The sequence below is a fragment of the Chelonia mydas genome, chromosome 5 (assembly GCF_015237465.2).
Source record: "Chelonia mydas isolate rCheMyd1 chromosome 5, rCheMyd1.pri.v2, whole genome shotgun sequence".
Lineage (NCBI taxonomy): Eukaryota > Metazoa > Chordata > Testudines > Cheloniidae > Chelonia > Chelonia mydas.
The window spans coordinates 124,017,264-124,040,523 of record NC_051245.2 but is presented as its reverse complement, the minus strand read 5'-3'; the positions used below and the strand labels follow the sequence as shown (position 1 = coordinate 124,040,523).

At 42.5% G+C, this 23,260-nt stretch overlaps 1 protein-coding gene across 9 annotated transcripts in view; it reads left to right on the top strand.

Moving 5' to 3' along the window:
• The window catches only part of GNE (glucosamine (UDP-N-acetyl)-2-epimerase/N-acetylmannosamine kinase), a 57,023-nt gene that overhangs the window by 10,573 nt on the left and 23,190 nt on the right, over positions 1–23,260 (top strand). For 2 of the 9 annotated variants that reach the window (XM_037902213.2, XM_043546296.1), the window contains exons 2-7: positions 12,748–12,950; positions 17,816–18,267; positions 19,961–20,113; positions 20,819–21,031; positions 21,864–21,951; positions 22,530–22,740. In XM_037902213.2, the coding sequence (XP_037758141.1) occupies positions 12,748–12,950; positions 17,816–18,267; positions 19,961–20,113; positions 20,819–21,031; positions 21,864–21,951; positions 22,530–22,740 (1,320 nt within the window). Of the gene's footprint in view, positions 1–2,875; positions 3,011–3,734; positions 4,032–5,950; positions 7,353–10,509; positions 10,721–10,740; positions 11,045–12,747; positions 12,951–17,815; positions 18,268–19,960; positions 20,114–20,818; positions 21,032–21,863; positions 21,952–22,529; positions 22,741–23,260 lie in introns of those variants that run through there. The other 7 variants (XM_043546297.1, XM_037902216.2, XM_037902214.2 and 4 more) reach the window with 7 other exon arrangements.

Below are 23,260 nucleotides of genomic sequence, written 5' to 3'. Positions count from 1 at the left end.
TTCATTCACAAAGAGGGTATCTGAATGTAGGTTAAGTAGAAGTGTAACTTTATTAAGCCCTGTGATGTGATTTGCCACCTCTGAGATACAAACCAATGGGACATCCAGGATGATCCTGAACCCCTAAAACTGGACAGCTGGCCATGTGCACTGAGCACCCATTCAGAGGTCCCAGGATGGCTACCTCAAACAGGATGATCCCAGGACAACCTGGACAGGTGGCTGTCCCACCTGTGGACTGCCCTGTCCATGTGGCTGAGTTGCTGCCAGCCTAATTTCCCAGGTTCCCTGTTCCACTGGTGTCCTGTCCGTAACAGTCCCTCCAGGAAACACTGGCCCTCTTGACTCCAGTTCCACTGAACATGATACAAGCAGGTTCATTACGATACTTTTCATGTCGTCTTCTGCTATTGCTTGTATTAACAAGGTCAGAGAGAGAGAGTATTCACTGCAAAAAAAATTGTGGCTAGCAAAGCTAGCATTAGACGGACAGGAGCACTCTCCAGGAGAAATTAGCCAGTGCCTTTTATCAGTAACAGGGACAACGTTTTAGGATATTAAACTTATTGAATGATGCAAAAATACTGTAGTTGTGTTGGTTCTGCCATGTGCCAATTGTATTATTTTCAGACCACCTTGGTAGACCTCTTGATTCTCTCTCTCATATCCTATGGGCTCTTGATACTTTCTGCTGCACTACCCACAGCCTCCATGGGCTACAGGTCATGGATATCGGACCTGCAGTAAATTAAAGAGAGGATTGCCCACTTTGTACTATCAAAACCCCTCTGAGTGACTGGGGGATGCAAATCAAGAACTGGAGAGAAGTGTTGTGTAAATAAGGTCCCCACCTCCTGCACTCTGCTATTCCTTGTCCAGAATCTGTCCCTCTTCCCACAACCTCACACCGGGGCTGCAAGGGTTACTACAGCTTTGCATAGGTACAAGAGGGGAGGAAAAGTCCAGCTGTTCTTTGTCATCCCTGAGGTCCCAATCTGGCAGGGAGCCCTGTGATGGCCCCACTGCAGTCAACTGGGCTCTGCATGGGCACAGGGGTTCATCTTCACAGAGATCATTACAGATTTGGAGTGACCAAGGCTTGCTGAAGCAGGGCAGGGTAGAGTGTTGCCTCTGTCACTGCCTAGTCTTCAGTGGTAATAGTGGGGTCAGCAGGGGCCTGCTCTCTAATGCTGTAGGGATGTGGAGAGAGTTCCCTCAGTCTTTGAAGTACGAGAGGATGCCTTGGTCCACATACCTGATGATGTGAGGGGGGGGCGGGGAGGGTGGCAAAGCAAGAGGGCAAGTATTCATCCTTATAGGACTCTTTCTTCTTTCTGTTTTAGACAAGATTGAACTGCAGGCTGCTGGACACACCATTATAGTATAATACCTCTGTAGACAGTCGATTAAAAGGCTAAGGATTCTGCATAAATAAAGCCTTGCAAATCCGCAGATATCCGCGGACTGTTTTTGCGGAGTGCTGATCGGATGCAGATACAAATGTTATATCCACGCAGGACTCTATACATAAAGGATCATTAATCCCCAACACACTTAAATCCAAGTTTGTATTTCTTGTGCAGCCATGAGAAACATTCAAAATATATCTTTTTAAAAAAGGCTAACTCTGAAAGATCATTCAAACTTTTCATTCCAGTGAATGCATTTTCACGTACTATTAAAGAAATCATATCAGGGACCAAAGAAATGTGCAAAGGACACAGTGCACTAATCTATAGCGACATTTTTAAACATGCATAGAGTTTTAAGCAATGTGCACAATATACATAAATATTCACTGATGTGCAGAAAATTATGAAAACAGCTTAAGTCTGCCAGGAATTCAGTCCAGGGTCCCTCCCAGCTGCTGCTTCTACCTCCGATCAGCATTTCAAATTAGGATCCTCACGGATGTAATGGTAATCTGAGAAGAAGGCATACTGCAATTATGTATAAGTCACTGGCGCTTTGAAAGGCCATGACTCACTGTTGCAGCACAGCCCATTTTGGGGACTTACTGTATGTCCTACAGTTAATTCTTTTGCTTTCCACAAAACTCAGTGAAGTAAGACGCTGGAATTTTTCTGAAGACAAACCCTGCAGTCGTTATTCAAGACTGACTCAGGCAAAACTCCCCTTCAAGTAAATAAAGATCTTAACTAAATAAACCCTTAATATTTGTCCCGTTAAAGTTTTTATGTTCACTAACGCGGCTGCTACTCTGAAAGCTGCTAAAAAGTGCACCTCAGAAGGGTATGCTCTTTCCTCCAAAGAAAAGATAAATGTGCTCCAGTCCACATGCTCGCCATTTACACATGCGTCTACCCTCTTCCAGACACATCAAGCAGCAGGAGCAGAAATTAGGGCTAATATGCTTGTGATGGAAAGAGAGAGAAGTGTAGGGGCACAGAGCCTCTCCCCTTGCTATACTGATGTGTGTTCATCAATGCAATTTTGCTTGAGAAAATAACCCAGAATGCAAGTACCTGATGCCCACAGGCTAGACAGGATTGGTATTTCGTTAGGACCAGATGATTTGCCACAGCAAAGCAGACTCTCGGCTCACCTCTCGAGTGCAGTAGCTAGCCTTTGGTAAAGGCCAATACGTGATCCATCAAAGGAAGAGTCGCTGTCATAAATACTAACCCTAGCCAACCACACATTCTCCATACCTGCCACACAGAGACTGTCATGGGGATTGTCCCCAAAGCAGAACGGTGCCGGACATCGATTACCAGTGGATGGGAGGCGGGGAAGAGGGGAAGAGGGCTACGAAGGGCGCCCCCCCCCCCATCTGGATCTGTGAGGGGAAGGGCCGCGCGCCCAGGGGTTGTGGGCGGGGCTAAGCTCCCCTATGCTGGGGGCTGTGAGGGGAGGGGCTCTCTGACGAGCCGTCCGCCCCCCCCGGCCCCGGCGGGTCGATGATTCGGCGCTCGCTGCGCGCGCGGCCCGAGCCGGTGGCTGAATGTGCCGAGCGCCTCCATCGCGGCCGAGCGGGGTCGGAGCGGAGGTGAGGCGCGGGCGGGGAGCGTCGGGGCTCTGGCGCCATCGCCCGGGGGCAGGGCCCGTCCCCTGCCGGGAGATAGCCCCGCCCCTGCCACAGCGCGTCACAGCCCCGGGCGGGGGCAGGGCGAGACCCCCATACGCGGTGGGGGGAGGGATCCCAGCCCCTGCTTTGGGGGGAGGGGGGGTAAATGGAATGACCCCCCCTCACATACACAGGATGAGGGAGGGGACGCAGCCCCTGCTCTCAGTGGGGGAGGGTAAAGGGAATGATCCCCCCACCCACACGGGGCGGGGGAGACTCAGCCCCTGCTCTCAGTGGGGGAGGGTAAAGGAAATGATCCTCCCACCCACACGGGGCGGGGGAGACTCAGCCCCTGCTCTCAGTGGGGAGGGGGAGACAAGGGGACCCCCTCACAGGCACCCTCAGGATTTGGGGGCAGGGACTGCTGTTTCTCCTGGGCCTAGTTTCAGGTTGTCTCTTCTTAGTTCCGTGCCCGTCGTGCGATTGCCCCGTTTCCTTCTTGTTTTCTCCCTGGGTTAAAGAGCCACCTGCGTCTGCAGTGCCCTGGATCCAGGATAAAGCGCAGGGGCTGTCATTTACCTGTTTGCTAAATATTTCTTTCACTTCCTTATGAAGGCCAACAGGCCCAGACTGGCTGCGGTCAAGGTGGGCTGAGCTGATTTCTCATGATGAGTGCTGTCTGACTAGCTCTCCCCTATATTTAAAGGAGAGGGCTCCACTGGTCACAGCCTGGAGAGAGAAGTGGTTGTTCAGATATGAAAATCCCAAACCATTGAAGACTACATAGCACCAAACCAACACCTTGCATTCCACTGTTGTTAATTCGTTCTGAAAGATGTTATACACTGAAGGCACTGAGTGTCCACTCCTCTACTTGGCTTATGTGGAAGTTGAGGTTACAGAGGACTTTTCAGAATTGGGCATTTAAGGCCTATTTAATTTTGTGGCCGTTTTTCCATTGGTTTCAGTACTGCAGAATAGGCACTTAATGCGTAAATTAAAGGTATGTAATGTAAAGTATAAACAAATTTTACTGGTTTTTATCTATGCATCCCCTGCCAAGATGGGTCTACATTCTGTGGCAGAGGTGGCTACCTTTTAATAGTAGGACAGAGAGCTGCTTCAGAGCACAGTGTAAGGAAACAGCTAAAAAGGGTTTTGCCTATATCTTCTCTGCCAAAAAAGGTGCGGTTTTTTTGTTTGTTTTTTACAGAAAGAGAGCTAAGGCACCTTAGTTATCTTGCTGTAAAATCCTAATAGAGACAAGCTTTTACCATGGTGGAGCTAGGTGAGGTCAAACCCAGGTTAGGGTTATTGTATTCACTTTGGCTAGCTACATCACGGTAGAAATTTCCTGGGAGAAGTTCAAACACACAGAAATCAGATCTCAACTCTCATCTCTTTTGAGCCTATAAGGGAGAATAACTTCTGTCTGTGCTCTTAAATTGCTTCTTGCAATGTGTCATCCAGTTGAAAGATTCTATTTCTTTAGAACTCAGAATCCGAGTACAAGGCCACCACTGAGGGCTTGTGTATAGACCAGCTTTAACTACACTGACACAGCTGAAGTGGTGCAGCTCACCTAGTATCATTGTACCAATAACTGCCCACACGAGGGTTTGTACTGATAAAAGTATATGGGTTAAAAATAATCATACCCCTAACTGAAACAGTTATATCAGGACAAAAAACTGTTCAGATCAGTCCTAACTATTGTTGTAGTTTCATTGTTGAATCCAGACATTACAGAGGTTAAACTCAAAACTAAAAATAATGCTGCTGCGGGTTGATTGAAACTTATTAGCACTAAATATAACTGAAATGCTCTTCTACAGTATGAATTTCTTTTGTTTCTAGCCAACTCAGAGCAGGTGTCATAACAATCTGCCTTTGATTTCTGCTGATACTTTACAAACTAGTTGTAAGAGGCCATTGCTATAGCAGGCAGTAGCTGATCATTTAAGTTTTAAATGTGTTGCTATACAGATGTGCAATCTGTCTACTTAATTTTCTACAGATTGGTCATTATTGTGTGTCTGAAGAGATTCTTTGACTTCTGGCATCCTCAGGGTGAATTCTTTCCTCATCTAGGGTGGGCGATCTTATCTAGATCTTAGTTGAATGGCCTTAGGATATTAAAATAAGAGTTTTTTCCAGAAGGGCCTGGAACGACAGAATACTTAATTGAATGGAAAGCTAGAATACTTAATTGAACCAATACTACTTTTTAAGCCTATTTTGCATAAATAAGCAGATAAAGTCCTGTCTCAAGGGAGTTGGGATATCTGATGTTTAGCACACATGACTTGGAATAAGGAGACCTGGGATCTGTTCATGACTTTGTCACTCCTTCTCTCTGTATCCTTGGAAAAGTCAGTTCACATCTGCGTGCCTCAATTTCTCCAACTGTAAATAGGGGAATACGTATTCACTTTTATAAATCACTGTGAGATCACTGTTTGAAAGGCTCTATGTATTTGTAATTTATTAGTTAGACCAGAGGTTCTCAACCTTTTTCTTTCTGACGTTATTGGAGGTATTGATGATAGTGTAGCCTGGAGAAGATGGAAAGCAGACTGGAAGGGATCCAGGATGGAGTTGAAGGAGAGGGATTGTAGATGGAGAAGTGCAGGGGAGGGTTCCATGAGTTTGGATTTGAAGGGAGATAAGACAGTAGTTGGAGTCAATGGGATAACCTTTTTTGGATGAGAACACTACAGGATCCTGTAAATTCCCAAATTGCAGGATTTGCTGTGGAATCTGCACCTTGCAATAGTGTTGTGGTCCTGAATCTTAACTTTTATTTAAATGAAATGTTCCTTTTCTCATATTTACACAGATATACTTGGATCATGTTTTCAAGGTTAAGTCAATAGAGCGTTGCCTGTGTAAGCATGCAGATAGCTTGAAACGATATCTGAGAGTTACAGACTGCTCGATTCCTCTAAGTGGAGCAGCGTTTCATCAGAAACCTAATGACAATTTAGTGTTAGCACTATTTCATTGCTGATCATTTTTGCACAAAGATCTAGATGATGTGCTTATCACAATCCCAGATGGCCTCTTTCAACTCTGTAGTTGCTAAAAGCCCCAGCTATTTCTTATTCATTCTCCTTTGACAACTTCTATGATGGAATTATGCATTGTCAGTAGAAATATCTGCAGCACACTGAAAATGTGGGGATGGCATAAACTAAATTGAATTTAGTATAATGGTTTATAAAAGGGACTACTTCGCAGTGTCTATTCATATTTGTATTTCCTTCCTGTTATAAAAAGGGGAATATTTAATAATGAAGTTGCCACAAACTTTGCAGTCAGCTGCAGAACTTAAATTCAGTTTGCTACAGGTACGTGGGGCCTTTGGGAAGATCAGACCAGACTTCTATTATGAGAGGAAAGAACCAGAAGGAGTAGAGAGGCTAAGGAGGGGTTAAGAGTGAGGTCATGAAATAGGAGGGGAAAGGGACTCTGGAGCAGGTGACAGGGCTAGGGGAGAAACCTTGCTGTTAGTGATGAGTCCTCTGAGTAGTAGGATTACTAAACTCAACTAATCAGCTGTAGAAGGTAGAAATAATGTCCATCTGAGAAGATAATAGTCTACTGCTGCTGTAGAAATAGTGGAAATGTCTGTGACTTTAAGTGGTCCATTTTAGTATTGCTTTGCTTGCTCAAAACTTGGGGCAAACTTTTCCATCCCCTCCACTTGGGCTAATCTGACTTACTCTTGACTCATGCAGGCTTAGCTAGGGCCATTATCTGCTTCTTCAGAATATAGCTCCAGCAGTAATCTCAATATAAGCCTTCCCACAAACCTCAGTTGTAGAGGAATGTATAAAGGTTGGGGAAAAAAAAAAAAGCAAAAACACAAAACCCCAGGAAATTAAATCTGGTGCAGTGTGCCCATTAGATGAGAGATTAAAGACAATCCATTGTAATGTAATGAGGTGTATTGTACCTGTGACATAACTTGGCCCACAGAGTACTGGAGGTTAGCTCTTTGTTTTGTTAGGTATTGTGCTGTTTTAGCTGAGGAGTTAGAAACCAGTCTGTGCAGTGATTCAGGAGTTAAACATGATTTACAGTTTCTTTTAAAAAAAAAAAAAAAAAAAAAGAGCGGGGGTTGGAATTAGCCAGTGGTAGATAGGAGAGCTGCTGCTTATACATTAATATTTAATCCTCTTTTACCTTCACTGCAGTTTGTGTAGAGGAAGCGAAAAGTCAGTGGAATTAGCCAATGGAAGATAGCATAGCTTCTTTTTTCATATATATTAATATTTAATCCTTTTTACTTCACTGCAGTTTGCGTAGAAGAAAGCGAAAGGTAAGGTTTCTAACTGTATAAAAGAGAAAATAGATTTGTCATGCTGGAGACATAATTACATGGATAGCAGTGGTAACCCCTTCCTGGCACTAAGGGAAAGTAGAGCTTCTGGTTTGGGGCTCGATTAACCAGATCAGGTCTCTTACCCCATAACTAGTTTGAAGTCTTGAGTTTAAAGCACTGAAATGCCTGAAGGAAACTAGTTCCTATAGTTTCTTGCAGCCCACATAGCCAGAGCCCCTACATGTCACGTGTGGTTTTTCAGGGGAAACTAGGTGCAATTGCTCTATAAAATTCTCAAACTGGAAATGTTTCTGAGAAACAGATTGAGAAAAGTCAGCTAATTGAATTGGCCTGTTGTGTTTTGCTTAAACTTAAAAGGATAGGTTTAAAAATAAATCCTAGATTTGGTAGCCTGATGTGTTCTAGCTTTTTCCATTACCCTTTTAATAAAAGGAACTGCCTTTATTGCCAAGTAAATGATATAATGTCTAGCACTGACAGCCTGTGTTGTAAAGGTTGCTCAGTTCATTTTTATTTTTCTACTTCATGTTTGTTTAAATGTGATAGCTTTTCATATGTGTCTTTGAATGGTCAAACTTTGTAAACACAGAAAACTTTTCCAGCTGCACTTGAAATTGGGCAAGAAGAAATCTAATTCTTAAGACTCTAAAGAATTTCAGAAGGATAGTAAAAGTCTACTTTGAAGGATGGCATAGTGCTAGCTTATTGCACCAAGCTGCCAAATGGAGGGTCAGAGTTTGAATCCCAGGGCCTTTCATTTAATTAATTAGGGAGTGGTGGTAACATTCTTAACTCTTGTGAGTAGTGCTTTGTGCTACTGACATGGCAGCCCCTAAGCAATGCTCTAGAGGGTCTGAAATTCCTGCCATTGCATAATTAAGAGAAGGGAGAAGGGCTGGTGCTTGTGCCCAGATAGATAGCAGAGATATTTGGTTTGGCAGAAGGAAGCAGTCTTTCAAAAGTGAGTGTGAAATCAGTCCTGCTCTGGTGCAGTGTGATTAAAGGCTCTGTCCTGCCTGGGAACTCACTGCCTGGCTCTTAAAAGGGCCCAACCATAGGGGTAGTAGTATGTGTGAGAGAAGCCACAGAAGGAAGTTAATTGGCATACCTGTATAGCTGTACATACTCAGTTGTTCACCTATTTATCAAAACAGAACAAAAATGTTTTTTAAAATGTATTCTGTTTATTTGATTCAATTGAAGTTGAACAGTCCTGCTTCTGGATCATTCTGGAAAAGTGAAACCTTTTGTTTAACATGTTATTACACAAAAATGAAACACTGAGAAATATTGTAGGAGATTTTCAGTTCCTAGTTTTCATAACTTGTCAAAAGGACATTATTATAATTTTAAAAGCTGTCCTGTTTCAAGAAGTGTGTTAAAAGTAGCTTTCAGGTAGTGCACCTGCTACCAAGTTTCCCCTACCTATTTTTGTGTTTTCACAACCACAGTTTTCTATTTCTACAGATTTCAGAATGGCAGCCGTGTTAGTCTGTATCCACAAAAAGAAAAGGAGGACTTGTGGCACCTTAGAGACTAACACATTTATTTGAGCATAGTACTCCTTTTCTTTTTATTTCTACAAAGTATGTCTCCTCTGTTGCTGTGTGTAATACCCACACAAACAGCAGGGTAAACTGACCAATGAACTCTTACGAGGAAACAGTGAAACCGAGACTATGTCTGCACTCCCACTTTTGTTGGTATAACTTATGTCGCTCAAAGGTGTGAAAAAACACCTTGTTGAGCGACACGAGTTACACCAACAGAAGCGCCAGTGTGGTCAGCGCTATATCTGCGACAGAGCATTTCCCACTGACAAAGCTACCGCTGCTCGTTGGGGGTGGTTTAATTATGTCAAGGGGAGAGCCTACTCCTATCTGCATAGAGTGACTACACAAGAGATCTTACAGCGATGCAGCTGCATCAGTACAGCTGTGCTGCTGTAAGAGCTCTAGTGTAGACGTGCAAAAATATTTTTCTCTAATCTTTCAAGTATAGTAATCCTAAGTGTTACTTGTAAGAACAGTAACTACAGAAGGTTTTGAAAAGAGGTGTGGCTTTTAAATTGACAGGTTCACTTTTAAAATACAGCCCACATTATTCCACTGAACTGCATGATAGTTTTTTAAAATAATCTTTGATTCATTTCCAAAAAGTGATATAAAAATATCTGATTAAAAAAGAGAATGTGGTGTTCGGAGTATTGTAATATTACTGTAACCTTGATGCATTTTGACCTATAAAGAGAGATGCATTGGCAGTACAGTATTTGGCCACGTTTACAGAGAGCCTCCTCACAGTAACTGAAATCTAAACTCTTCATTCAGGATTTTAGGAAACTGTAGTGACTCAAACTAAAGATGGGAAAAGTTAACGAGGAAGACAAGATGGTCTGCCAGTGAAGATAAACTTTAAAAGGCAGCAACTTCAGATCAAGACATGGCTTTGCTAGAAGCAAGTCTGTTGATCTTAGGAAGAACTCAGTTTCTATGAGTGTTCTGATCTAATTAGCTTGATGTTATACTGTGAGTGTTCATGAACTATCAGGGTTGAGTGATCTCAGGACTCAAGTTAACAGAAGCGGGATTTGCTATGGAGCAGTGAGGAGAAGAGGTCTGTGACGCCTCGGGAAGGCATAATAGAAGGAAATATTTACCTAATATATTACTATGAAGCCACAAAAACTGAGTCACTTCTGTAGGAGGATATAACTTTCTTATTTGACTATTAGTTAGCAGGAGATTGAAACAATGTAAGAGTTTCTGGGGAGGAGGATATTTATTGTGCAATGTGCACAATATGACAGACTTCCCAATATTTGTTCTGTGTAGCTTACCTGTTTGGAAGTGACAAGTGACCTTTTGACAACAAGAGACTAATGGTGTGTAGGTGGGAGCAGAAAACATTCAGGGCCTGATCCCACAGCCCTTTAACTCCTTGTTAATTTTTCAGGCCCTTGGTAAGCATTTAATTAAATGTACATGCCTATTACAAGTTGACTCCTTTAAAGCACTCGTGGCATAGGAGGCCAGGTACACTGTGTGCAGTGATGTGAATTCAAGTATCTTGTGGTAGATTTCTCCTTTTTTGACTTCTAGCGTTATGCCTTTATTTTTCTCCTCTGTGTCACCACTTCTGCACCAAACTGTGAGCTGGCACCTTTCTCAGCTCTGTTCTACAGACATTCACTGAAGGTTTCCTGCCTCGGGATGCTCAGCCTTTACCTCTCCCCAGAGGCCACTCCTGCCTCCTTTATATCCAGATTGGGGTAACAAGAGTCTTCAGTGGATTTGACTAATACACTGAACCCTTTCCCAGCAGGCTCAACACCTGCTAACAAGGTGAGGGGTGTTAGGTAAACCCTACCAGCCTCTTACAAACTTGTGTGTGAAACTGGAAACTCAGATTTCCCTCACTGAGTTTCCTGTGGATGGCTTTCCCATGGAATGAAAAGAAGTTCAGCCCCTAAACCCAACAGAGACCCAAGATCTGACTTCTACATTGTCTTTGGAGCCTCTGGTCCACTCCTGTTCACTCCAGTCTCCACAGCAGTACAGCTCCAACGGAGAATGAAAGGAAAATGCCTGTCACCTTTTGCTCACCCTCATGGATCTGTGGAAGCCCACTGTGGAGATCCAGTTCCGCAGAATCCCATGGAATGGGGAGTAAGTGTTTCCTTGCCCCAGTCCAGAAGTTCATTGTGTTTTCATCCCCTGATCTGTGAAGATCTCTGAACTGAATCCCTGTCAATGAGCTGATACTTAACTGATCTTCCTTTTCTGTTGAAGGGGAGGTTCAGAGTAGGAAAATGAGTGGTACAAAATTTGTCTTGTTTTGTGAAGCTTGTCATTTAAACTCATAAAATACTCCATTACAACATTACACCAATATAAGGAATAATGTGATCATTCTTTTTACTTTGTCTTGTTCGTGAAGCTTGAACATCTGTTTAAAAAAAAGATCAGATGTAATGCCAGTTTATTATATACAGGTACATTAAAATTAGGGGACTGTGTCCTGTACTTGCACGTGTGTGTCAGGGGAAATAGGAGAGAACTCAGTATCTAGTAGTAGCTGAAGAGTGATAAGAATTATAATGTTTTAGAGCCTGATTCTGATCCCAAGCTGGTTTTACACTGGTGTAACTGCATTGACTGCAGTGGAATTACTCATAACTTACATCAATGCAAATGAGATCACAATCAGGGTTATAGTTACAAGCCTGATTTAATGGCAGCCTGTCACTTACATAGTGTTTCTGCATTGCTGATAAAAGAGTTGATGCCTAATTTTTAGGAACTACTTTCTTCTGGTGATCACATAATGTCTTTGTTAGTGTAGCCCTGGTATCTCCCAACAGTCCTCCCCATGATGGGGTTTTGGGATATGACTGTCACCCAGGAAGATAGTATTAACTTTGCACTTAATCTGATCATTTCAAAGCATTTTGCAGGCTTTTAATTACAGTTGAACCTCACAATGTGTTTGCATCATTATCTCCATTTTAAAGTCAGGTAAACTAAGGCTCAAAGGTGTTAAAACTTACATTTTTCACAAGTGTCCACAACTTTTGGATGCCTCAATTTTTGAATGCCTAACTTGAGACTTTTGGGGCCTGATATTCAACAAAACTGAGCATCCACAGCTCCCATTTTAAGTCAGGATAGCTCCACATCTCTGAAAATCAGACTTTGCATCACTTGAATTGGGCATCCAAAATTAGTGGATATTTTTGAAAATTTAGGCCTTCGTGACTTTCCTAAGGTTACACAGCAAGTCTGTGTCAGAGCCAGGAATAGAACCCAGGAGTCCTGACATTCAGCCCCTTGCTTTAACCAATTTTTTTTGCCCCAGATCCATATATGGCCCCCTCAAGGACTGAACTCACAACCCTGGGTTTAGCAGGCCAATACTCAAACCACTGGAGGAGGGATAGCTTAGTGGTTTGAGCATTGGCTAATTTAAACCCAGGGTTGTGAGTTCAATCCTTGAGGGGGCCATTTAGGGATCTGGGGCAAAAATTGGGGATTGGGCCTGCTTTGAGCAGGGGGCTGGACTAGATGACCTCCTGAAGTCCCTTCCAGCCCTGATATTCTATGATTCCAATCACTAAACAACTATTTTCTTTGTGAAAGCACATATGCGCGTGCATTTACACACATACAATCTTAGATTATACCTATAATTGGAAGCATGTTTTTCCCAGCAAGGTACCTGTTATCTAAATGGTAATCTTTTGATCAGTTAGCACTTGTCCAAATTTCCACACTGGAATAGCATAGCATTCTATTGCATGTCTTTCATTATTTAAGCATGCAATTTTATGGCTGTACAGAAAAATACTAATCCTTGCTTTTTGTTGTTTCAGGAACTGTATTTCAAGAATCTTTCAAAACAAAAACAAATCATGGAGAAGAATGGGAACAACCGAAAACTTCGGGTTTGCGTTGCTACTTGCAACCGAGCTGATTATTCAAAATTAGCTCCTATTATGTTTGGCATTAAGGCGGAACCACAATTCTTTGAGCTTGATGTAGTGGTGCTTGGCTCCCATCTGATTGATGACTATGGGTAAGATGGAAACTTGCATCTCTGCCATTTTGTTAGTGGCAAATCCTTTTCAACTTGAGATCCTATATAAAGAATGGTACGTTAGTTATTTCTTAGAGAAGCAGGAAATGTTCATCCTTAGGACTGGATTTTGGGACCCACATATGTTCAACCAAGTATTGTTTCAGATCTGATACATTAGATCGTGTTATCTATTAACATTCAGTAAAGGGGAAAATGTCCTTGTTAGGCTGATCATTCCTCATAGACTCATAGACTTTAAGGTCAGAAGGGACCATTATGATCATCTAGTCTGACCTCCTGCACAACGCTCTTTCAAATCAATCATGTAATAATACCAAACTTAGTACTTACTTAGCGCCTCCTAACTGAGGATCTGAGTACTTTGGCCAGGTTTTTCCAAGGTGGTTGAAAGTCCCTGGGAATTGAGCCCAACTCTCTCAGGCTACATCTACACTACAGCACTTGCACCGGTGCCAGTGCCCCGATGTGGCTGCACCGCTGTAGAGCTTGTGGTGGTGACATTCTAAGCCGACAGGAGACAGGTCTCCCGTTGGCTTAATAACTCCTTCCTCCACGAGAGGCAGGAGAGCTTTTCCTGCCAGTGTAGCGCTGTCCACACTGGTGCTTAGATTGGTGCAACTTATGTCACTCAGGGGTGTGGATTATTCACATCCCTGAGCGACAGAAGTTATAACGAAGTAACCTGCAGTGTAGACAAAGTCGTAGGGCTTGACTACACTTGCAGGTGTAGAGCGCTGGGAGTTAAACCAGCCTTTGGAGACTGCAGCAGGGAAAACACTGCCATGTGTTTACACTGTCAGCTGCAAGTGCACTTGCATGGCCACCTTAGGAGCTCTTGTAACGCCACAAAGAGCAGTGCATTGTGGTAGCTATCCCAGAGTGCAAGTGGCTGCAGCGTGCTTTTCAAATGGGGGAGGGGGGGTGGAGTGTGGCAGGGGGGAGAGACTGTGTTTTGGGCGGCAGAGTGTCTGTCAGCGTGCTGTCTTGTAAGTTCAGACAGCAGCAGACCCCCTTCCCCTCATCTCTCACTCTCACACACTCACAGCAGCAGCATTCCACAGTAATGGTTGCTTGGTTCCAGAGCAGATAAGCAGCCAGCTGTCAGAAACAGAGCTTTGAAAGGGGATTTCCGCATGCCTACAGCTGAGTTCAAAACAATGACAAGAGTGGCCACTTCCGGGGATTATGGGACGTTTCTGGAAGCCAGTCACAGCGCAGCAATGCAACATGTGGTCCACACTGACACCTAGGCTTTTCAGCTGGGGTGCAGCAAGCTTTATGCTTCTCGTGGAGGTGGATTACCAGGGGTGCTACAGCTGCAGAGTCCAGGCGCTCTGTGTGCCTTGCCATTGTGGATGGGTCGTGAGTTAGGGCGCCCAGGGCTGATTTAATGTGCTCTAACTTGCAAGTGTAGCCAAGCCCTTAGGCTGCTATGAAAATCCCAGCCTGAATAAATATAAATTAATTTAAATTACTCATCTTCCTAGAAGTGATTTGCCTTCTGTTGTAACAAGTAATAGTTATGGTTGCTGTAATATTGTTCTCTATCTTTTCCAGTTTATTCTGAGCATGTTGTATCCCTTTTATCAGTTTCTAAGCTAATAGAGCTAGAGCCATGCAAACACTCTTGAGTACACATCAGTCCTAAATCCCATTTTCAAAAGTTACTTAGGCATGATGGAGACTAAATTCCATCAACTTTCAGTCTGACATAGGCTCCCAGGTGCCTAAACCACATTTGAAAATAGGACTTTGGCTCCCAAGTCACTTAAGTACTTTGGAAATCTTTACCCAAAGTCTGTTAGAAAACAGTGATTTTGTCTGAGAAAGTTAACTTTGTCCAAACAGCCCACATCTATTTCTAATGGCAGTCCCATGTTCTTGTATTCATCTGGTGACAGGAAGGGCTAATCCGATGGACTGGGCACACTGAGGAGCGAGAGGAGTCTGTAGGGTATATGGCCTTTCCTGCACAACCAATTAGGAAGGCTTCTTCCAAACAAAGACATTCTTGTAGATTGAAACACTAAAAACTAGGGCTGTCAAACGATTAAAAAAAATCACAATTCATTATGAAATTAAAAAAAAAAGTTGTAATTAATCAATTTTAATCGCACTGTTAAACAATAATAGAATACCAGTTTACATTTATTTTAAATATTTTTGCATGTTTTTCTACATTTTCAAATATACTGATTTCAGTTACAACACAGAATACAAAGTGTACAGTGTTCACTGTATATTATTTCTGATTACAAATATTTGCACTGTATAAAAGATAAACAAAAATAGTATCTTTCAATTTACCTCATGCAAGTACTGTAGTGAAATCTCTTTATCATGAAAGTGCAACTTACAAATGTAGAATTTTTGTTTACGTAACTGCACTCAAAAACAAAACAATGTAAAACTATAAGTCAGAGCATGAAGGAGCATATGAATGTTTAGCACATCTGGCATGTGAATACCTTGCAACACCGATTACAACAGTGCCATGTGAATGCCTGTTCTCACTTTCAGGTGACACTGTAAAAAAGCAGGCACCATTATCCCCCATAAATATAAACAAACTTGTTTGTCTCAGAGATTAGCTGAACAAGAAGGAGGACTTGTATGAAGTGAATTGAAAAATACCATTTCTTTTGTTTAATTTTTTTTATCTACTCCCAGGAAAGTCAGTGGACCTGTTTACACTCTCATTGAAATAAATGAGAGCCTTGCCTTTGATTTCAATGGGAGCATGATTGGGCCTGCTGTCTCTTGTGACTGAAGCAGCAGACAGTTAGTTAGCAGCAGGCTGCCGCTGCAGAGTATGTCTCAAACAGATTCCCCTTCACAGGGTCACCATCATTCCTGCATTGCTCAAGGTGTAGGGGGACTTTGGGCATTGAACATGAAAAAGACTGTAGCCACCACCATTGCTGCTGCTGATTGCTAGGTATCAGTGAGGAAGGCACTCACAGAATGTCCTAAAGCTATTGAATATGAGGATGCAGTGGTGAGCGGAGGGTAGTTGTAAACAGAGCCAAAAACATAATGCAGAGGAAACTATTTAAAGTGAGGAGGTTGAAAGACAGTTTTTCGGGAATAGTATCAGCTCTGAACAAATCATGTAGGAGGTCACTGGCCAAGATTTATCCTGCATGCAGTTGCAGTAAGAAGAATTTGGGAGTGGCAAGAGTGGCTCTTTGGAGCTCAACAGAAGAATGATTTCCTCCCCTGCTGAGGCTGAGCTCCTTGCCGTGCTTGTAACCGTTGCTCTGCCACCACTCTTGCCAGCCACAATTTTTAACTTGCAACAGGCAAGTGGACAAGTGGATTCACCAAGCGTTAAATCTGAAAAAATCCTACCGGGAAGTTTGCTCCTTTCCACTAAGGAGGGTGAATGGATCAGTTCTCTTAAGGAAAAGAATTAGAACCCTTTTGATTTCTCATCTCTCATTCCAACCAGAGAGTCTGGAACATTTATACGGTCAGGTATAATGAATATGGTATGCAAGTGCATCACTGTACACTTGTAATCAGAACAGCCGTCTTTTCTCCTATTCTCCTGCCTCTTGTCCTTCATTCCTATTATAGATTACAAGTGTGTTTGTGCAGGTGATAATGACTCCAACATATCAGAAATATTACGGCTTTCCCATTGTGGGTTTAAGCTGCTATTAGTACTTGTCATCTCAGCAGCATAAAATGAACCCTCTCTCTGTGGCATTGCTGCGCCTCCTGCGGCAACTATTCAAGGTCTTATAACGGTCTTCATTTGTTCCTGGACTTAGTTCACTTTCTGTTAGTTTTAATATAATTCCTAACATACTCTAGAAGGCTGAGGAACTGCTTGGTCAGGCAGTAAATTGGAATTATTATATCGATAGTAGTGGCTCTTCAGCTGAATAGCAATGGGAAAAATATGGTACAAGGGAGAAAAATGCAAACAGCCTTACAGCTGCTCCCCCTAGTGTATATACAATACTCAGGTCTGCATGCTAGCTATCACTGGTCCTGTTGCGTGGTAGCCCTCTGGAAGCCTTTCACATGTAATTTAAACTACAGAGATGTGATGGGGAAGTCTGCTAACTAAACTTCCTTTTAAGCCCCCCACACCCTCGAACTCTACTCTGTGGAAGAAGCTCAACCTTTTCCTCTGCTACCCAGCCTGTGTAACAACTTGGTAGAGTTGTGCTAACTAAATGTCTGGTGGTGAAGTTTAAAGTAAATAGCTTATGGTTAAAGAGTCTTTACTTTTTCTGGGCTTGTGATATTTAATACAGGCTTTAAAATATGTGAAGTCTAGTAAGTATTTAAAAAAATAGATTCCTAGAAGTCCCATGTGCTTACAGCCTTTGTGTGACTCCTTTTTAAAAATCTGGTTTCTTGGATTACTTCTTTATTTTTTGTAATCTGTAAGGTGCTACTTTAAGTGCATGCTGTAGAAAGCAGGTCACTGCTTTCAAACTAGGCTGCTTAAAGTTAGGTACCTAAATCAAAATGGACTGGTTTTCAGAGCTGCTAAGTAGCCACAGTTTCCACTGAGGTCAGCAGGAGCTGTGGGTGCTCAAGCACACTGCAAATCAGGCACATCTGTGCTGCTGCACAAGCATAGCATCAAGTACTATCTTAGGCACCCTAGATGGAAAATGTTGGCCTTCGTGAACAAGGATCATTACAAATTTGAAAAGGTGTCTCCCACAGAGGGAGAGAATCTAGCTGCTTCCTCAGAGTTAGTTAATGGGCAAACTGGTAATGAAATGCTTGTGTGCCATTCTACTGTCATAAGATATGTCAGCGTGAAAGCAAGCAGTATTGCAGTTTGAGCATTTATTTTCTTTCGCTCCTCTCTTCAGTAACACCTACCGTATGATTGAACAAGACGACTTTGACATTCACACAAGGTTGCACACCATAGTGAGAGGCGAGGATGAGGCAGCCATGGTGGAGTCGGTAGGCCTTGCATTAGTAAAGCTACCAGATGTCCTCAACCGCCTGAAACCTGACATTGTGATCGTTCATGGGGACAGATTTGATGCTCTGGCACTGGCCACATCTGCAGCTTTGATGAATATTCGGATTCTTCATATTGAAGGCGGGGAAGTCAGTGGGACCATAGATGACTCAATCAGACATGCCATAACCAAACTGGCTCATTTCCATGTGTGTTGCACAAGAAGTGCAGAGCAGCATTTGATATCCATGTGCGAAGATCATGATTGCATCCTCTTGGCTGGCTGTCCCTCATATGACAAGCTTCTCTCCTCCAAAAATAAAGACTATATGAGTATTATACGTATGTGGATAGGTGTGTATTGCACTTCTGTTCAAAGTTCATAAGATTTCTGTAGCAGGCAGACGTGTTTTTGTTGGCATTCCCATGAAGATGAGACAGGATTTTATGAAGGGTACAAGCACATTTTGACAGTGCTATTCGGTTCTCTGTCTCCCACCGTAGAAAAACATACAGACCCAGTAAACACAGGTGTAACTGAAAACCTTAGTATGCTGGTTTTCATAGAATGCTATTCCCTATGTCTTTTCCCCTGCTTTTTTTAAAGCAAAATGCCCATATGCTCTGCCTTTCACACTTTAAGGAAATGTGCATATTATTTTGAGAACAAAAGCTCTTGGTAAATCAAAGGGAGGAAAAACAACATAAAACTTTCAAATGTTATCATACCACAATAGTCTGTTTCCAGGGCAAGATTAATAACAAGGCCAATTGGTCTGTAGCCTGGAAGACTGAGAAATAGGAGCCCCAACCTCACATATTATTTAACATAATTACATCCCATCAAATATCAGATGTAATGCTTAAATATTCAGGAGCCCCTTCCTCTCTAGAGACCCAAATGTCACATTTTGGCTCTGTTGGTTTCTTCAAGAAACTCCTTCATTTCTACAATTTCCATTCTCGTATTTGTAGTCAGGAGAAAGTAACCCTACATGACCAAAAAAAGAGATTGTCTTTAACATCTAAAACCCTATTGCTGAGTCAAAAAACAAGAGTCAAATTTGCTGAGTTCTTTGTTAAAAAATAAATTAGAACTCAGAGCTATTTCTTTGATACACAGAGGTTCAGAATCTTGTTCATATCCTTTATAACCAGACATCAGGGAGCAGGTCTGACCTAATAATGTTAGAGATTGTGCATGGAGCTAATTTGAAGAAAATCAAGGGAATTTACATGCTGTACATTGTCTCCTGCGCAGTACAATACAGTAGCATGATCTGTTTCAGAGACTTGTGTTGTATGTCATCCATTTACTTTCAGATCATTCCATAAAAATCAGCATATCTTGTTGGTGTTTGACAGGAAAAATTCTTCAGCCCCTGTCAATTGGGAACTGGGTTCTTGTTAGTTCAATAGTTTAGTCATTTTCAGAATAAAGTAAAGTGAACCTGCTCCTCTTTATAACAAGTGAAATAAAGTATTTATGGTAGTCATTCTCTCATTTCTTTTAAGCAAATGGTAAAAAATCCATCTCTTGAGGCCCAGAAGACTATCAGGAAACCTGAGTAGACAAATGGATTGAAAGGAATACATGATCACAATGAAAATCTCTGTCAGATCTGCCTGTTTGTTGTTGTGCCACAGCCTCAGGGTCAAATTCTGCTCTCATTCACAATAGTGTAAATCCAGAATACATTAATTGGCTTCAACTGAGTTAATCCAGTTTTATGCTGGTGTAACTAGGGGCCTCAGTCTGCGCTCAAAGTATTCTTGTAAAGTTTTAGGATCCAGTATTGCAGTTGACCCTGTGCTGGGGCCTTAGACAATAACAATTGTTCTGAGTCTTACAGTGATAAACTTCAAACCCATATTCTTCTGTCGCTCCCTTATGTTCTCGTGTAGTATTGGAACTCATTGTACTAGAAATCAGATTTTGCTGTCTAGGACTTCAGGAGGTTTTTGTTTCAATGGCTTCAGAATCATGCTTCCACCACAACCACCATGCTGCTAATAAAACAGTCTCTTTTGGGCTCCCTTTAAACAGGTGAAGATGTAAAACCTAGAGATTACATAGTCGCTCTGCAGCACCCTGTGACCACAGATATTAAACATTCCATAAAGATGTTTGAACTAACGTTGGATGCACTCATCTCCTTTAACAAAAGGACACTAGTTCTGTTCCCAAATATTGATGCAGGTGAGTGAAACAGGTACTTTTTATACTTGTTTTGGTTTTTGTTTTTGTTTTAAACTGGTGAAGAATTGCCCTCCAGGTTTTCAGAACTCTCCATGGAGTCACTTCACCCTGTGTCTCACTCCTAGACCTCTTAATCCACCTGCATCCATCCTTGTTCACTGCAGCCCTCCCATCTGACTTCCTCTTTCCTCTCTGCATCTTCACTTGTGCTACTTCATCTACCCACATGGAGGTAGCTTAGTGATGTAGGTGTAACGTTTGAACTCACTGGAACCATGTGCTGTATGCAGGATCACCTTCGTCCTTCAATCTTCTGAGGAAGATAAAGGGAAAGCATTGCAATTTTGGGGGACAGACAAGCTATTCTGCTAACCCACGGGCTCTAAAATGCTTAAAAATATAATAGTAATGAAGTGTTTCCACATTGGATCTCAGACTCACAGCTGAAACCCTATGCTCAATGACACAGCTGCGAAGAGTCCTGTGGAGGGCTGGTGAGCAAAGAGTGGTTGGGAACATGTACACAGAACGGGTGGGGGCAGTCCTAGGAATACCAGCCTTGCTGCTTTCGCAGTACTTCTGTGTTAACACCAATGACAGCTACTAACATGTAATTACAGTGTATACAGTAGCCCCTTCAGTAGCCACAGTGAAAATTCAACTATCGGTTAACATTTTGTTCTCAATTGTTGGCTTTTTCTACAGGAAGCAAAGAGATGGTTCGGGTGATGAGGAAGAAGGGCATTGAGCATCATCCCAATTTTCGAGCAGTAAAGCATGTTCCATTTGAGCAATTCATCCAGTTAGTGGCACATGCTGGCTGTGTGATTGGTAACAGCAGCTGTGGTGTTCGAGAGGTGGGAGCGTTTGGAACCCCTGTCATCAATCTGGGAACACGTCAAATAGGAAGAGAAACAGGTATGTGTTTGCTGCTAAGTTCTCTGCTGAATTAACTTCCTGGGTGTTGGGTACGGTCATGTGGTTGCATCATTACAGAAGGTAAAGTCCGAGTTTAACAAGCATGTCAATTTTATTTTTAATGGACATTATCACAGCAGGGCAGTTTTGACCTATCTTAATAACTTCATTGATCTGTTCCTTCTGTCCTGATTATTTTTGTAGAAAAGCTTTTTATCTATAGTCCAACTAAAATAAATATATGAAGTGGCTTCCACCTGCCAGAATAAACCACTGCACGTTTTCTTTATGGGTGCCCGTACATGTGACAGGCATAAAACTATGCACTCTGGTATGATCCTGAAATTTTAATATACACGTACACCACAACCAGCAATAGGTATAAAAAGCAAATGTATAGTTTTTCTTCACAATCACACAGGTGCCTTAGATAAGACATAAACAACAGTTTACCCTCCTGTTCTCTCTGTTGTTCTTATATGTGGGAATTACACTGGAGTTGATAAGAATTCTGTTCTCTGAGTGCTTTGCAGGCAGAATACTCTACCGTGACAATTTTGCTATTGACTTCAGTGGGAGCAGGTCCTAACAGAGCAATGTCAGTGTAGCATCTGCATGTACGAAGATGACACATACAGAAGTAGGGGCACTGTGTGCACATAGGTCATGTTCCTTTTGAGTAGGTGTGAGGTCTTAACACATTTTGCCAGGACACACAAGTAATTGCTTGTCCATTTCAAATTCTGTTCTCTTCCGCCCCAGCCCCCCTCCTCCAATTATTTATCAAGTAGCTGGCATGCACTAGAATGACATTGCATTTTTGATTATCTAGGTGAAAATGTTCTTCATGTTCGTGATGCTGACACACAGGACAAAATACTACAAGCTTTGCATCTCCAGTTTGGAAAACAGTATCCTTGGTAAGTATATATATCCACCCACTGCACTTCAGGGGACCAGAGATAAGTCCCTTAGTACTGGGATGGAGAAAAGACTTCACCATATTTATCCAAGATTAGCTCACCACTCTAGGAAGAAATAATCATCTTAGATATCTTACTACATACAAAGGAAAGCAGTCTGCGAATCTCGGAATCGTACAGCGTTGGCAGCTTGGAACTCATACAGCAAAGCTCTGCTGCAAATGGCTTGATATCTAGGATTCAGTATCAACATATAGAATACTTTACAAAAAAAACAGATAATGCTGTAACCTTATGGAACATGGTTAAATGAGAGCCCAGGGGAAAAAATGATGGTAATTGCACACTTGTGCTACCTGTAGCTGGATAACGCTCAACCCATTCCTGATTGTTAAAGCATCCAACACATCCTGTGGCACACTCACAGAGACTTGAAAGGCATTATTGTCATGGCAGATAACGTTATAGTTATTAATAACCTTTGAGATGTGAAATATTGTGGCCTTCTATTTTATAAGTGCTTTACAGACTTGCTGTTTTGCTTACACTATAATTAGTGCTTTTTTATATTACAGCTCAAAAATATACGGGGATGGTAATGCTGTTCCAAGAATTCTGAAGTTCCTCAAATCTATTGACCTCAAAAAGCCACTGCAGAAGAAGTTCTGCTTTCCTCCTGTAAAGGAGAACATCTCACAAGATATTGACCATATCCTAGAAACCCAGAGTGCCTTGGCTGTGGATCTAGGCGGAACAAATCTCCGGGTAGCGATAGTCAGTATGAAAGTAAGTACTATACCATGCTTTTATACATGTCTATAGACACCACTGTATTCTATGGGAAAGCACTGCACTGGGGATAATGCAATGCCGCCCTGTCCCAGGGTGAGATCCCACGTGAGCTGATGAAGTGTGCCTGCTGCTGTGTTCCTTTATGGACTGTGCAGCTGGCCAGGTCTGCCGGCCAATGTGGAGCAAGGCAAAGCCATGATCCCACTGGCTCCTTCTGTCTGAGGAGCGATGCGCTCGCAGAGGAATAGACAGGGAGCAGTTCCTGCACTTCCCTGAGCACAGGGACTGCAGTTCAGCTTGTGCCTTTATATAGCCCACACACAAGGGGAGAGACTCCTGGTGCCATTTTCCTCACTTCCCACACCACCCCGTCGTATGCCTTTGTAATGGACATGCAGAATATCTGAAAAAAAGAAACTAGACTCCAAGGATAATTCACTGAAGAGGAATGGATGGCTCAGGTCATGTGATAGGGAGTTTTTCACCTCTGTTAACAGTGAAAACACAGCTAGGC